The following is a 15,850-nucleotide window of genomic DNA, read 5'->3' on the forward strand; positions in this document are numbered from 1 at the left end:
ATGCAGGGGGTGGCGGAGCCAGCAGCCGCTCCTACACCTTTAAAAGTCTCCTCACGTTGCGGCGCTGATTATCCATTAACCTGATGCGAGCTCCCTTTCCTGGGGGTGGCGTCCGCGGCAGCGCCGCAAGAGGAGCCGGCAGCAGGGCCGGCTGCTTCCCTCCCTCCATTCCCCCCCTTCTAACCCGCTCCTTCCTTATCAGCAATTCAGATTGCATGCAAATCTGCGCGCTTTCTTACAGGGGCAAAGCGGAGGACACAGCGCTTGGCCGCGGCTTCAGGGGAGAGCTATCTCCTCCTCCTCCTCCTCCTCCTCTTGGGATTTTCTTCCTTCTCCCCTCCCCTGCTCTCCCCTCCCCTCCTTCCCTCCCTCTCTTTCTTTCCTCCTTTTCACCTCCCCGAACAAAAGTAGCCCTTCTCTCCGCTCCAGTCCTGCTTGCGAGCGGCTTCGCTTTGTCTCCCCGCTCCGTCGGGGTGCCGGGGGCCGGGAGCGGGGCCCGCGGGCCATGGCGGGGCGGGCAGCGGCGGCTTCCCGGCTGCTCCCGGTATTCCCGGTGCTCCTGGTGCTGCTGGGTGGTGGCGGATGGGCGACGTGCCCCGAACGGGAGCTGGAGCGGCGGGAGGAAGAAGCCAACGTGGTGTTGACGGGCACGGTGGAGGAGATCATGAACGTGGATCCCGTTCATCACACCTATTCCTGCAAGGTAACCGTTTGGGAATGGGAATGCGGGGGGGCTGCAGGGAAACTTTCGGCCCCGGGCAGGCGCTCGCTCGGGCGGCCGCATGTGGTTCTTATTGTACGCTTTGGTGTGTAATTAGGTATTTTTAGCCTGCGGAGGCTCTTCCCCGCCGGGGCTCCCGCCGTTGTGCCCAAGGGAATCTCTCAAGGTTGCTTTTTATGGGCATTTTTCCCCTCCGTGCCCGGGATGAGGAGCGGGATCCCAACTTTTCCCCCCCGGCGGGGCGGTGGGAGCCGCTCCTGGCTCTATCCCTGTTGACTTTAGCAGCATCTTGAGTTCCTCCAGCTCAAGCTATTGTTTAACTACGAATCTGGCCTCTGGCGATGTTTTTTCTCCCCTCTCCCCCCTCCTCCTCTAAGCCGAAAGACTCTTAAAGTACTGAGCAACCTGAAATACCATCCGCCTGGTTGTCAGAAAACGTGCTCTATGGCTTAACCCTTCCCGGGGCAGGAATCTCACTTGTGAGGACTTGCTGCTCCGTTGCCTTTCCCTCTTCTTCTTCCCCCCTCCCAATCCCCTTTTCTGCTCATCCCTAAAAAGTGCTGCGGTTCCTGCCTGTGGTTAGTGCTGAGCAGGGCCTGGGGGTGATGCACAGCAGTGGTGCAGAGGTAGATTAACTTTGTACCGCGGCTTTACCCTCTTGCTCTGGAGCATCTCGCCTTAGTAAAGTAGTTGAAGAGCTTCTGCCTGTCCAGCTGGTGCCCGCTGCTTCACGCTTTGCTCCCATTGCTCTTCCTGTCGTGATACAACACGGCACAATCTGGCCCCTTGTAAATGAGATCCCAGACCCTCCAGGCTAGAGCAGGGACCGTATGTTTGCAAAGTGTCTGGCACATCCTGGGTGCTATGTGGAAAACTAATAAGCTGCTGTGAGCAGCCGGTGTCCTGCAGCAGCTTGGGGCACATATGGCTGCATGGATGCGGGCCATCTGATGCCAGGGCAAGGATTGCCATGTAGGAGGTGGTGCAGCGAGGTTAGTGATGAGTTAGAAATGCTTAGCTAAGAAACAGGGCTCTTTCCTCCCACTGTGGGCAAGCAGCGTGGTGCCTGGCTTCATCTTGCTGCATCAGAGCAAGGCTTTAGGTCAGGAAAAGCAGTTTCCTTGTGATGGAGAACCTGCTTGCTCAGCAGCTCTGTGTTTGGAAGGGTGCAATCAAGTCTAAGAGCAATGGGGAGGAACCTGGCTTTATTTGAAACACGGTTTGCGTTGCTCAGGTTGGGAGCAGGGTCTTTTGCCCACTGTTCCCTGAGCCATCCCAAGGAATGCGGTGGAGAACGTTTGTGCTACTGACTTAAAGAATCATGGAGTGATTTAGGTTGGAAAGGACCTGAAGATCATCCAGTCCTAACCCCCTGCCATGGGCAGGGACACAAAGAGACAAGATACAACAGACACAGGACTCCAGAGTTAGTAACTGCTGTCATAACAGCACTTGAAGGCCAGAACATGCTCCGAAGATACCTTTGTAGTCCTGTAAAAGAAAGTGAAAGGAGGAAAACCTTCCACCTTGAATGGAAGTGCCCGTCCCATCTCACTGTGGCAGTGCTGCTGGCTCTCAACAGTCCTTTAGCACAGTGGCTTTTCAGTGCTTCACCTCCACATTGAGTCCTTTCTGTGCAGTTCTTAATGGTATATCTATAGTGTGTTCGCAGGGAAAAGGCTTTGAAATGGGGCTTGGGGGTGTTTTAGGGACCTGGGTGCAGATAAATCTCCCCTCGCTGTGATTTAGAGTCTAAGTCACAGTGCCAATGGCTTGTTTCACCCTAGGATCTCACCTTTGAAGGTCCCCTTCTAACCTCAACTATTCTATGATAGTATGATTCTACCTCAAAGTACTGATATCGCTGTGATTCTGCTGGTGCAGGGATGGACATGCCTGCATTTTGGGTTGGTTTGGGTGTGTTTGACCAAACACCTCCATCCCCAAAGGGCAGTTTGGGCATTAAACCTGACCCCTGGTGCTCTGTGGAGCTGGAATAGACCCAGGTGCAGAAAGGATGTTGCTGGTGGGAAGATACACGTCCACTTCCTCGCTGTCGTAACTGTTCTTAGCCCCTGGGGTTGCCTCCAAATACCACAGTTATCTCTTGTCAGCTCTTTATCTGAAGGGCAAAGGCAAGGGCCAAGTGTGTGGTGGGAGTTCCCTAGAGCCCACACCCAAAACAGTGTTATTGGGTGGTCTGGGAGGGAGCACTGGTGTCTTCTTGGCCCCAGTTAAACCCTAAGCCCTCCCAGCTGAAGCCTTTGATAGATGAAGATAAGCACATTGCAGCTGAGAAGCAATGTGAAGTTCATGTTAGATGAATGCCTGTAAAGAGCCACCAGCCATTCCTTTGCTGTTAGAGGAGATGGATAATAAGGAAGAAGAGGCTGACAGATCTCTTCACGTTGAAACTGGCTCATGTCTCACTGAGCGATGTGACATGGGGACCTGGGCTCTGTGCAGGCTCCTGGCTTGCTCTTCCCTAGCTTTTGGTTCTGCTGTGCATCCCATTTGCAGCCTATGTGCTAGCATTGCCCCTGCTTTGAGCCCTCTGAGGGGCCTTATTCTGCTCTCTCCCTTATGAAGGGAGCTCCTATTTATAGGACAAATACAGGTTCTATAGGAAGTGTTGCCAAGGATGTGGATCCTGTTCCAAACAATAGAGCCTGTATTTTGGGGGGTAACAGCGGCTGTCTCCAGCCAGGGTTGGATGTGGAAGTTGCTGGGGGAGGTGGGTTTGATTCCCCTTGCTCCTAAGGGAAGGGCTGCTGGCTTCTGACAGGGACAAGCAAGGGGAGAGGGATGACAAAGGCAGGGTTTGACAGAGCCGAGTGTGAAGCTGCAAGTGATGCTGATACTAATGAACTGATGCTAATAGTAGTGGTGACCCTACCTCTGCCCAGAGTGACAGCTCTCTTCCTATGAGACTATGCTCCAACTCCTCACCTTTCTTTACAAGCATCTTCCTGGCAGGAATCCTTTAGCACCACACAGTACAGGTGGTCCCATTCCCTCCTGTGGAATGGGACCCACATCGCATTGGAGCCCCCTTTGACTCGCTGGTTTTGTGCAGCACTCGAAATACACCCTTGCAAGGCTCTGCTTAAACAAAGTTTTCACTCTGCTTCCCTGTCGCTGCCAGGAGCCTTGTAAAGCAGCCTTAATTCAGTGTTTTATGTGCTCGCTGGCAAGGAGCGAGTTAGTCTGCTCTAGGGAAGGCACCTCTTGGAACTAGGTTCCAGCCCAATTCTTTCTCTCTGCCTTTTCTTCCCCCATCCTTGATGTAGCCGGTGAGTCACCCCTGACAGAGTCTTAACTGCCTGTGATGATGAATGGGATGCCCTACAGGTAATTGCTCGGTCTTTGGTGCCTTCCCATCCATTCATTATAAGGGGAATAAGGGTGGGGAGAAAGCTGGTGGACTCTGCTGTTGCTTGCGAGCGCTGTGGCCTGGCTCTGAGGTGCATGACTACAGCAGCCGTGCCAATTAAATCACATCACCATCTGCTCCAGAGCAAGGGGGAGGCATTCCCCTTCCTGAGACCTACCTGTGAAATGCCCCGCTGCTGCCTTCCATCAGGAGCCTCAGGCTGTGCTCTCTGCCTGCTCCCTGCGTGTATTCCCCCCCCCTTTCTCCCTTTTGTCTCCTTTGTGTTGCTGGGTTCTTGCCCTGGTTGCTTTGTGCACCTCACTGCTCGCAGCCAGCGCCTGCCCTGCGGCTGCTGCTGCTGCTGGAGGAAGAGGAGGTGGAGCTGGTGGGGCTGCAGGAAGGTGTCTTGACTTGACTGTGGGCACAGCACGACCGCAGGGAGCTGTGCTGCTGATGGGGAAGCAGGAGGATGGTGCTAGCGCTGACGCTGTGCTCCTTAAACACCATCGGAGGTGCTGCGCTTCCTGGTGGCCGTAGCCTGGCTCTTTGAAGGGGGCTGCCTCCCGTGGCATCGCCTGCATGTGGTGGAGCAGATGTCTGTGTGGATGCTGGGATTCCTTGGATGATCAGAGGGGAGGGAAGCTGCCTGTCACAGCTACCCTGCCTTGCCATCTGAAGCTCCCTCTGCTTGCTGGTTGATTGTCATCGCTCTCAAGAAGAGAGCTCTCACTGACAGGGCTGGGTACCACCGAGCAGCTCTTCAAGAGGGCTTTTTGGGCTGAAAGAAGCTGTACAAATGGCTTTGAATTCGTTGCTTCACCCCTCTTTTCTCCCCTGCCCAGCAGCTTGGGAGGGCTGGTGCCCTGCATAGAACTTACTGCTTGGCCTCTGGTTGCTGGGGCATTGCTTAGCCCTGGCCCAAGGGGAGCTGGCTCCATGCTGGAAGACAAATGGATGTGGAAGCACGTGGGTACGGTGTCTGCAGCTAACCTGGGAGCAGCTATGGCATGCACAGCTTCCACACAGGAGCTGTCACAGGGGTGTTGATGCCTGGGGTGGGTTTTGCTCTCTGGTATGCAGGAGAACAAGGCTCGCACCATTAATACACACAGGGCCTGCTGGGCTGGGTGGGAGCTGAGACCCATCAAGCCCAGATTCCTTTTGCAAGGTGGGCAAGTATCACACCTTAAGGAGAAGGTGTGAGAAGCAGGAGGACGTGAGGATAAAATACACTTCTAATCTTTGTTCTTAAACTTCAGATGCACCCAAAGAGCACAAGCAACACTCAATTTGTTCCCTTTTTATGCTTGACAGGAGCATCTCGTGCCGAGCAGGATGCTCTCACCCCCGCTTGCTTGCTCCTATGGGAATAGCCCTGTTTGCTTGCCCCAGCACCTATAGCTGCCCGCTCCTAGTTGTGGCAGGGACAATGTGTTGGAGTTGGGCTCAAGAGCATTGTGGACCTTGAAGCAATGGATTTGGACCCTTAAGACTGAGCTCGTGCCCCTGAAGTTCTGGATTTAGGGCTTCAAACAAGGGCAAGATCAATTAAAGGCCGTGAGAGCTGCATGGTTTTAGCCTCTTGAACTTTGCACATCAGGTCACTGTGTGTGTGTCTTGTGTAGTCACTGAGTAATGGGATGGAGGTGTTTGGTACAGAGTAAGCGTCTGTCTGAACAGTCTCAAGCCCACACAAAACACTTGAAAGGCTGCACAGGGTAGATGGCAGTGAGTTGCTCTTACACATAACTATAAACATGGCTCGTTCTTGGGTGGGATAATGTCTGCTCTGTGCTCTCCTCCTCACCTATGTAACAAGTCCCGTCACCTAAACCCCAATGCCAAACATAGAAGCTGTCCTATCATTACCTGCCCCTGCCAAAAGCCCTTCTCCAGGCTTGTCAGCCCCTTTAGACACTGGGAGCTGCTCTAAGGTCTCCCTGGAGCCTTCTGCCTGCTGAACAAGCCCAGCTCTCAGCCTCAACACATGAGCATCCTTTCTCTACCCCTTGCATTCCCCTCGGAACTGCACTCCTCAAGTACATACGTGTGTGCCTGCTTCAGAGAGGGCATCAAGAGCCCCTTGTTCTGAGCTGCCATCTCCTTGGCTGCCTTGGTGCTCGGCACAGAGCGCTCAAGTGCTCTTTGGGCTGTGTAGACAGCCAGAGAATGCAGGTGAATGGGCTCTTGGGCTGTCCTAGGAGGGGACATGCAGGCGGGGAGTGTGATTAGCAGGGCCAGGGATGCCTGTGGTCACAGTAATACCCATGCACTGCAGCAGCCACCCTTGCTCCAAGCTGAAACCTGGGGCTGCTCTCTGATGGGATGCTATTACATGCAACTCATCGACTCAGCTTTGTGTTGTCCTTGCTATAGAACTGCAATAGGAGGGTTTCTGACCTCTTTGGTGTGGACGGGGACGTGCCTCTGGTGTCCCACATGCACTAAAGATCCATTTTAGTTTGCCACAGAGAAGCTGCCTTGCTGTTGTGTCCAGATCTTGCTGGTTTGGGCAAGGGGATGAGCCAGTGATGAAGTCCAAGGAGACTGTTCTAGAGCTGCTGGCAGCTCTAGTGGCCAGGGCTTATTTTAGTTCCTGAAGTTTGGATGAGTAAAGAGAACAGGCTCCTCCTGCCAAATCCTCTCTGTGTTTTAGCAAATCCAGCCTGCTAAGGCAAAGGTTTTCTTTCCTTGTTCATAAGTTGAACAAGTAAAGAAACTTGAACATAAGTTGCATTTGACATTTCTACATGGCATGTTATCTGCTCTGCCTTTTGTCTCCCTTGTCAGAGCCAGAAGACCCCTCCTTTCATTCACCCACCCCATCTGCCTCCTCCTACCCCTGTTTTAAGGCTCAAAGCCTCTCCCATGGATGCTCTGTAGTGTTCCCTGGTTGGGAGCTTCCAGCCATTGAATGTTCCCATCAAAGCTGTTTTCTTATGCAGAAGTGTGTTATTCTCCCTTGATATATTTCACCACTGAGATTTTGGTGTGAATCAGGGTGAACTGTACAGGCTGGAGACAGTCACCTTCAATGATGCTGCTGACACTAGCATCCTGCCCTTGGTAGGGCTTGAACCATGTCCCTGTGCTCTGTGAATGACGGATCGCAGCATCTTCACATGGAAAGGGTCAGGGTAGGTGAATTGGATCTCACTTTCAATCCAAGAGTGGATCTCCTGCCATCCATTTGGATTCGTTACTAGTAATAGGCAGAGAGCTGGGCACAGCTATGGCAGAAAAGCTTTAGCCTTTGTTGTCCGTGTTCTGTGCTTTTAGAGGGATGTTTCATGAAATCAGCTCTGTTGGAAGCCCAAACCACCCCTATGCACCCTGTGACAGTGTGATGGGAATTAACCAGGGCCAGCGAGTGCTAGCTGCATGTGGAATGGTCTCACGTGCTCCTTCTCCCTCTCATTCCAGGTGAGAGTGTGGCGCTACCTGAAAGGCAAAGACATCGTCACTCACGAGATCCTCTTGGATGGTGGGAACAAGGTGGTTATCGGTGGCTTTGGGGACCCTTTGATCTGCGACAACCAGGTCTCGACTGGGGACACGAGGATATTCTTTGTCAACCCTGCCCCGCAGTACATGTGGCCGGCGCACCGCAACGAGCTGATGCTCAACTCCAGCCTCATGCGCATCACCCTGCGCAACCTGGAGGAGGTGGAGCACTGTGTGGAAGGTGAGGCTGGAATGTGGCTGCAGCGGTTCCATTGGGAATCGTGCGCTCTTGCCTGGTGAATGGTTGGAAGGGGTTTGGAATTGGGTGATCATAAGGCCCTTTCCAACCCAAACCAGTCTGTGATTGGCAAATGGTCTCGCTGGGGATGAGGTGGAGCATTTCTATGTGTGACTGGGGTCATGCTGCTCTATGTACTCTGCTGCCACAGGCATTGACCTTATTGTTAGAGGCAGTGATTGCAACCAAGGTACAGCCAAATAAGGTTGCTTTATGTTGTTTTTACCCCAGATTTGGGGTAGGCTCTCTCTGCAATGATTCTGATGTGGTTCTAGCATTCCCACTGCAAGTCCTAACTCAACTGAGTTGCAGGCACTTAGAAGGGAATTTAGGTTCCTCACACCTGAGTTAGATTTTCTCTATAGGTTTAGAGATAAGAAGTCCATGGGTTAATCTTGTGGTGAAGGCCTGTCCTTCATGGTAGTTACTTCTTGCTTTCCAAGTCAGCCCTATGGACTCCTGCAGGGATCCAAGAAGCCAACTAAGTTGTGCTGATGGGTAAAGCTTGCTTCTCCAAGGTGTAAGTAAGAACCAAGCCGAGCAGCTAAGTGATTGGGGTGGGTATGAGGTGTGCTTCTGTGTTGTGGTGAAGCCCCGTATCCCTTGCGCGTTAATCTCTGGATCCTTTGCTCCCGAAAGCTCTCTGATGAGGCAGGTTGGAATGTTGTGTGGTGCTCATGGGGTACATGTGCATCATGTTGACGTCAGGGTGGCTGAGTTACTAGTGCTGCTGTGGGTGTAACAACATAGCTGTTGGGAAGAGCTGAGGGGGAGACAGCCCATATGTGCTCTTTAATAGTGCCTTAGACATTCAGGTGTGGAGATGTGCCTCTATGGAGAGCAGATCTGGATGCCCAACCACCTTAACCATACTCCTGTAATAACCCATTCACTGGCTTCTCTCTTCCCCCTTTATGTGTTCCAGCAAGAGCTCCAAGCTCATGGAGGAATGTGGTGCCCCAAAAGCCACATTTGCTGGGGTCTGAGCATGTCCTGAAAGCAGATAAGTAAATAAGGGAAGGAATGCAGGAATTCTGCACAGACAACAAATAAACATGCAGATGGGCTCCCTCCTCCCCTTGGATGTGCAAAGGAGAGGCCATAACCCCTTTTTCCAGCTGGGAATGCTGACAGAGGTAAATGACCGAACTCATGGCCTTGGAGGCTGGGAAAGGGCTGGTTCAGCAAAGTGGCTCTCAAGAGACACTGTCTTGAGTGGTGTTTGCAAGTGGGAGGGATACGATATACATATATATATCTCCCATATATTGAAAGGTATCAGTTCTGCTCCTTCCTTGCACCTACTAGAGAGGGATGGAAGGGAAAGAAGAGTGTGGATTTGTTAAACTTGAGCAAACACTTGGAAGAAGTCTGGCTTCCCTGCTTTGCTGTGTTCTTTGTCACGCTCCTTTTGCACACACTGGATGTGAGCTGGAGTGGCTGAGCTGGTTGGGTCCTGTTTGTGGTGAAGGATGTTGTCTCTTAAGGCCCCTGGGATACAAGGAGAGATAGAGCTTTCCTCCTAATACAGCAGATCCCATGTAGAATGGGACCCATTCCTGCGTGGGTAGGGACACCTTCCACTGGACCAGGTTGCTCCAAGCCCCTGTGTCCAACCTGGCCTTGAACACTGCCAGGGATGGGGCAGCCACAGCTTCTCTGGGCACCAGCCTGGCTGGTGGCTCAGGGCCATGGGCTCTCTATGTGCTAACAGGTTTGCTATAGAGCATGGAGCAAACTGACCACCAAAACCACACTTTCCCTCAAGCCCTACTTAAGGTGCAGACCTCTCCTGAGGTCTGTAGAAGTCCCTTTTGGCTCACGCATGCAAACCATGGAAACCCATGCAAAACCGGGCATGAGAACCTGCTCCTGCCACCCTGGGAACCATTTCTGAGCTCTCGAGTGTGAGAATTTAGCTCCAGGACTTGTTTCCCATCAGTTCTTCAAAGCAAAGCTGCCCAGGACATTGCTCCGTGCTGCACTTTGAGCTGGAAAACAAGCTTTGGAGTGCTTCTGCAGAAAGAATGGGAAGAATGGTGGCAGCTGAGTGGAAAAACATGGATGTTTTGAGTGTCTTCACCTCCTGTTGCTTGGAAAAATCCCAGCCATCGCAGTCTTGCCTAAGAGAAGAGTTCAAACCAGGGCATCTCTGTGAAACAGCTCAGGTTAGAGTGAAACCGGTGTGTTTGGGTTACACTTAGTTGTGGTCATAATGCTTTGAGCAGCTGTAGTCCAAATGCTTCAGCCAAGCTCTGCAACTGCCTTTAGCACTGAGGGTGCCTGGAGGGAAGGTTTTGGTGCTGAGCAACACTGGGATGGGTGTGGGATGCTGGGACACGGGCTTGGACTGGGTCAGTGGATGAAGGAGGGTGTTCTGGTGCCTCCAAGGGGGAATGCATGGAAAGGGAGATGGCCCAAGCAGCACACAGTGCTGTGTAGCATCAGGAGTGGCTTTCCTCTTGTTCAGGATACCTGGATGAGACTTCCAGGGGAAGAAACAGGGAAGGTCAGGTTGGATATAAGGAGGAAGTTCTTTACTGTGAGGGTGGTGAGGCACTGGAACAGGGTGCCCAAAGAAGTGTAGAATGCTCCATCCCTGGCAGGGTTCAAGACCAGCTTGGATGGGCCTTGGAGCAACCTGCTCTAGTGGAAGGTGTCCCTGTCCATAACAAGGGGTTGGAACTGAATGAGCCTAAGGTCTTTCCCAACCCAAACCATTCCATGATCCTATGGTAAGTCCAGGGCTTGCTCTCTTTGTGCCTTGAGTGGTGGTTCCTGCATGAAAGAAGAGAGCTGGGGTCACTGTGCAGGTCTGAGAGCATCCCGAGGCGCACCAGGAGCAGGCTCCATGGTAGGTGCAGCGCTCTCCTCGCCTTGCTCTGCCCTGACACGGCCATCAAGCACGCTCTTGTGGAGCCCAACAGCTGACTAATCCCTGCGAGCTCCTTCCCTGTGTGTGTGGGGCTCACATTTCCCTTTGATCCCAGCTGCACTTGAGGAAAATCAGGGCTTTTTGCGTGCGTTGGCTTTGCACTGAGCTGGCGGGGTGGAAGGAAGTGCACATTAAACCTGTGTTAGAGCCTTGGTTAATGAGAACCCAGGGCTCCTCTTCAATAGCACCTCGCTTGTGGCATGATCTGCATTAACCGCCCTGGTTGAGGCTACGTGGCTGGCTTTGGGGATGTGTTTGGTGTCTGATGTTTGTGCTTCTGTGGCATTCAATGGCTTCCCTGCTGCCTCCTCCAGCTTTGGGGCTGCTCCCTCTGCGTGGGCAGCAAAGTGGGTGCACGTTGTGCTGGGGTGGTCACCTTTGGGTGCTGCGTCACCCAGCCTAGGATATAGAGGGGGCAAAAGGGTGTCTGGGGGTGCTGCTGTGAGGATAGAGCCTTCGGAACTCCTTCCCATGTCAATGTTGGTGATAAAGCGAGCTGCTCTGGCTGGTGTTCAACATGCAGCGCGCTGCAGATGCTCCATGTGTTTAAAACGTCACTTGGCTCCTATTGGAATCCTCATTCAGCCAGTCCAGAACTCTCCTCTGACTCTTCACCTCTGTGGCAACACTATTAACTACACCCAGGGAAGAGCTGCATCCGCTCCTACAGCCTCAGTTCTCCTTGTGACTACTTGAGAGCAGGGCTGCTTTGCGAGCATCCCCCTTTAAGTTACACCGTCCATCCTGTTTTGTCTGTTCCCTGTTCACTTCTATTCTGTCCTCTCTTTCTCTTTTAGGTCTGTGCCTCTATAGAACTGAGGCGTTTTGTTCTTGTAAACCAGCCCATGCAAAATCATCTTTTCAGGCTCCTTACACAGGCACTAAGGCACGCACAGTAGGCTCCTCTCAGCAAGGAAATTGCTGGCATGGGGCTGTGTTAGGTGATTCGGGCTGTGGTCACTTCCCATGCTCTGGTCTCTTTGCAGCCCTTCTCCACCCCTGCAACTATTCCTTTTGAATCCATCATTGTGCTTCGGAACAGGCGAGGGAGGGGGCTGGAAGAGGGTTAGTGTGTGGGTTTCTTCTTAAAGGAGGTTTTTTCTTCCCTTCCCTCCTCTTCTTGGCTCTGTTTTGCATTGGAGATAATGAGAACAGCATCAACACCTCGGGAGGGTGGCTGAGTTAGCCAGCAGCTGTAAAATGTAGTGAGAGGAGAGAATCCAGCACTGAACGCTCCTGGGGCCCTTCCTGCTTCCCCATCCGCAGCAGGCAGCTTGGGATGCGGAGGTGGCTGGACCAGGGTTCCTCTGCTGCTGTATCCGAGTGGCACTGGGCAGAGCAGGGACTGCTTGTGGAGGGATGGATGGAGGGAGGGATGGAGCCAGATCCCATCCCTAACCCTAACCAGATCCCATCCCATTCTGATGCTGCAGAAGCCTGCCCCATCCACAGCCCTGGCCCTGTGCACCCAAGGGATGTTCTCGATGTTATCATGGGAGGCTCTGTGCATGCTCCAAGCTGAAGGGTCTGTTTCCTTCCCTCCATTGCCTGGTAGTAACACAAAACATCCCACGGGTTTATGGCAGTAGCTGAGAGTCGATTTGTTTAGCAAATTCCTATGGAATTTTAATCTGGTGTGGGAGGCTACTGGTCTGGGAAGGCTCCTTTGCCCTCACTTCCCGCTCTGGCACATCCTGCTGCATTTCTCTGTGGGATCAGCTTCGTGGTCTGCAGCACAGAAGGTGTATCTCTTGGCTCTGCAGCCCTGACAAGTGCTGGGCCCTGGCCATGTGCTCTTGGGTCTGTTTTCCCTCTGTTTGCTCCCCTAATAACTTGGGGACGCACACTGTGGGGTGCTGTCCGCTGTGCTACAGAGGCTCTGTGCATCCTTCTGTCATGTGTGTGATGCTATTGAACTGCCGGGTGTCGGTTGGGGGCTGGTACCTCGCATCCTGATGGTGGGAATGCGCAAGGAAGCAGCATCTTCCCTTTTCCATCCTTTTTGTAAAGACATGGGATAGAAGAGAAGGGAAGGGATGTGGAGTGGGAAAGGTTCTATGGATTCCCATAGGTGACCTGTCTATAACATTCTCACTTCCCACCCTTAATCCCTGCAGCCTCCTTCTGCTGCTTCCCACTGCAGGATGCTTGCACAGCATCAGCCTTGCTCAGGGGACTTGTCAAGAGACAGGGAGCTCCTCCATGAGCACGTGAAGCCTTGGGTGATGGTGGTGGCTTTGTGTAGCAGAAGAAATCCCTCTGCGAGGGTGGCTGATCCCATGGGATGGCCGGGAGTGGGTGCGAGGGGAGGAATGCTTCCAACTGGCAGCATCGCAAGGCTGGCTCTGAACCTCTCCCTCTGAGCATCCCCCAAGCTGCCTGCCTGCGCATTTGGGACTCCGGCATCGCCTTCATCCTCTTTGCACCCCCTGCTTTGCAGAACTGCTTTTTGGGCTCCTTGATAACCAGGCAGGGCTCAGGTGCAGCTTTTCTTGTCTCATTGCCTCTCCCTGACACCTCCTTGTCCCCATCCTGCAGCCTCCATGTGAAACGGGGAGCTGCATCCCTCCCTTCTGAAGCTGGATGAGGCCCACACTGCTTTAGCGCACGTGCTAGGGGTCAGCCCTACTGATGCTTTGCAGACAGCCTCTGTGTGTGAGCACTTAACACACTGGTTTATGGTCATGGTGTCATAATGTGTAACTTTAAAGCTGTTGCCATGCTATAACTGCTTCTATCCAAATCTCCTGCCTGCTCCCTATCTCCTCTGCACTGCATCAAACACAGGTGGGAGCAGTCAGCCCTGTCACACCATATCTACCACAGGTGTAAATGAAGTATGCAGGCATGGCTGCTTGCAGAATGCACCAGACACTCACATGCATGAATCTAAATGCTGCAACCCATTTGCAGCTGCCTATAGCACCCTTCTGGCACGGGGAGAACTCAGTTCTGTTTCTCTCAGCTGCAGGTTGCTGGCTCCTGATGCTTGAGGTGGGCAGAGATGTGCCTTTGGTGCTGCTTGGTTTGGACTCTCTCTGGCCAAGAGCTGGGGTATAGGATGCGCAGCTCATCCCAGGTATCCATAGAAGCTGTGTTTGCAGAAGGGATGTGAGGGAAATGGCTCATCTGGTTTCCAAATGAAGCTGGGTTCTGCTGATGGAGACGACAGAGCTGACCTGTCCCAGCCTTCAGGCTGCCCATGGTGGGGCAATGGGCAGCTCCAGTCCAGCCTTTATCCACTGGGAGTTGCTCAGGCTTGCTCCGTGCTAATCCTTACCCAGGAGTGGGACCTCGGTCTGTTTATCTTATGAAACACTCTGCAAAGAGCCTGCATTCCTTTGGGATGACTTCCAGGAGCAGGAAGAGAGTGCTTTGATGTGCTGTGTGGCCAGGGGGAGGACAGATCTCCTCCTCTGTGATGGGCTGTGGGTTGGAGGAGGTGAATGATGCTCTGCAAGCTGCCCCCTCCTTACAAAAGCCATTCTGGCTGTGCCTTGTTCTTTCTTTCCTTGCAAAGCTGCTGCTCTTCCTGCATTTCTCAGCTCCCTGGAATCCTTTGATTAGCAAAGGAAATGGGACTCTAGTGCTTTCAATAATTCATACCCAATTTGGATAATTCCAGTCTGGCTGCAGCACTGACTACAAAGCGAATAACATGTGAGCTTTCAAACCACTCTCGCTTATTTGCTTCCCATGTTGACTCCCCTGGCTCTTCCTGTGTCCACATCAGTCCCTGTTCATCTTCCTACCAAACCATGGCAAGCTCAGCAGTGTGAATTGCTGGTCTTGGCCACTTTCTTTTGTTGCTTGGTTGCTTTACGAGTGATCTCCATCACTGTTACAGCTGAGCCTTCAGCTGACCGATATCCCTATGTAAGTGCTTGAGGACTGGCACCACCGACTGCTTCTTATCCTGTTTCTTTCCCTGCATAGTAGTGGCTGTTGGAAAAGAGCTGCAGGCTCCCAGAGGGTGTTGTGTCATCTTGATGGGCTGTAAGTGCATCTTCTGTCTAATATTAGACCACTGTGCGCTCTCTGCCTTGCAGGGATGCTAAGTAGCTTAAGTGAGCTGGAGGACTGGCTGTGCCTTCAGATACACAGGAGTGCTTTGGGGTTGGAATTGATCTCTTCCAAACTGTGAAGAGAGGGAAGTGCAGACCCTCAGAATCAGTTGGAGAACAGTGTGAAGCAGTTCTCATTCCTTTAAGGGCTTTAAAGCCATTTGCAGGCATTAGCAAGCCATCTAATTCCCCTGGGTATGGTAAGTAAGCAGCAGTATGGTCCCAGGTTTGCAGAGCAAGTCTGTAATGAAGCAGGGAATGGGACCCAGGAGTCCTAACTCTGTAAGCTGTTCATGGCAGTAGAAGGGAAAAGCTTGGGATAACCGAGATCTTGACTCTGAATGAATGGGGACCAGCATCACTTGATGCTGCAGGCAGAGTACCAGAGCAGAATACCCCATGGCAGGGGGCTGGAACGGGATAAGCTTTAAGGCCCCTTCCAGTCCAACCCATGCCGTGATTAGTGGGTTCCTTGGGACTCCCCTGGATGCACTGGCAATGTCCATGTGCTTTGAGTTTCTTCCTGCCAGCTCTTCCTTAAGGCCTTATCAGCCTGTTCCTGACCCCATCTACAGCAACAGGGAGCACAGGGATGCTCAGGGTTTGTGTCCATCCACTTGCCACTGTTGTGTGTTGAACTAAAGCCCTCATCAGAGGCTACATTCACATTCCCAAAGCTGGTACTTAACCTTCTCCCCAGCCTCTTGTGCTGTGTCAGTGCCTGTTGCAAGAGGAGGGTTGTAACCAAAGCCTTTAGGCTGGTTGGGTGCATGTTAACTCCTAGCAAAGCAGAAACTGCTGCGTGCTCAGCTTTGGGAACCAAAGGGTTGAGCAAGTTGTGGCACTTGCAGTGCTTCTGAACCCCCAAACTGCAGAAGAGAAGTCACTTGAGGGTGGTGGTGATGGAATCAACCAATGCCTCGCTTGCCAACCCGAGTTCAGCTGCCAAACTGTGATTGTCTTGGCTCTGAAGCTGTTCTCCTTGTCCAAGAAGCGCCCTATCTCTGATTCTGGG

At 52.7% G+C, this 15,850-nt stretch overlaps 1 protein-coding gene across 1 annotated transcript in view; it reads left to right on the forward strand.

Moving 5' to 3' along the window:
* Positions 1 to 664: 664 nt before the first annotated feature.
* The window catches only part of AGRN (agrin), a gene marked incomplete at both ends in the record, with an annotated part of 102,438 nt that continues 87,252 nt past the window's right edge, over positions 665 to 15,850 (forward strand). Inside the window, 2 exons of the mRNA XM_080631284.1 lie at positions 665 to 703; positions 7,518 to 7,779. Coding sequence (XP_080487410.1) covers positions 665 to 703; positions 7,518 to 7,779 — 301 coding nt within the window. The remainder of the gene's footprint in view (positions 704 to 7,517; positions 7,780 to 15,850) is intronic.

The sequence above is a fragment of the Psittacula echo genome (genome assembly GCF_963264785.1).
Source record: "Psittacula echo genome assembly, chromosome: 17".
In the NCBI taxonomy this organism is placed as follows: domain Eukaryota; kingdom Metazoa; phylum Chordata; class Aves; order Psittaciformes; family Psittacidae; genus Psittacula; species Psittacula echo.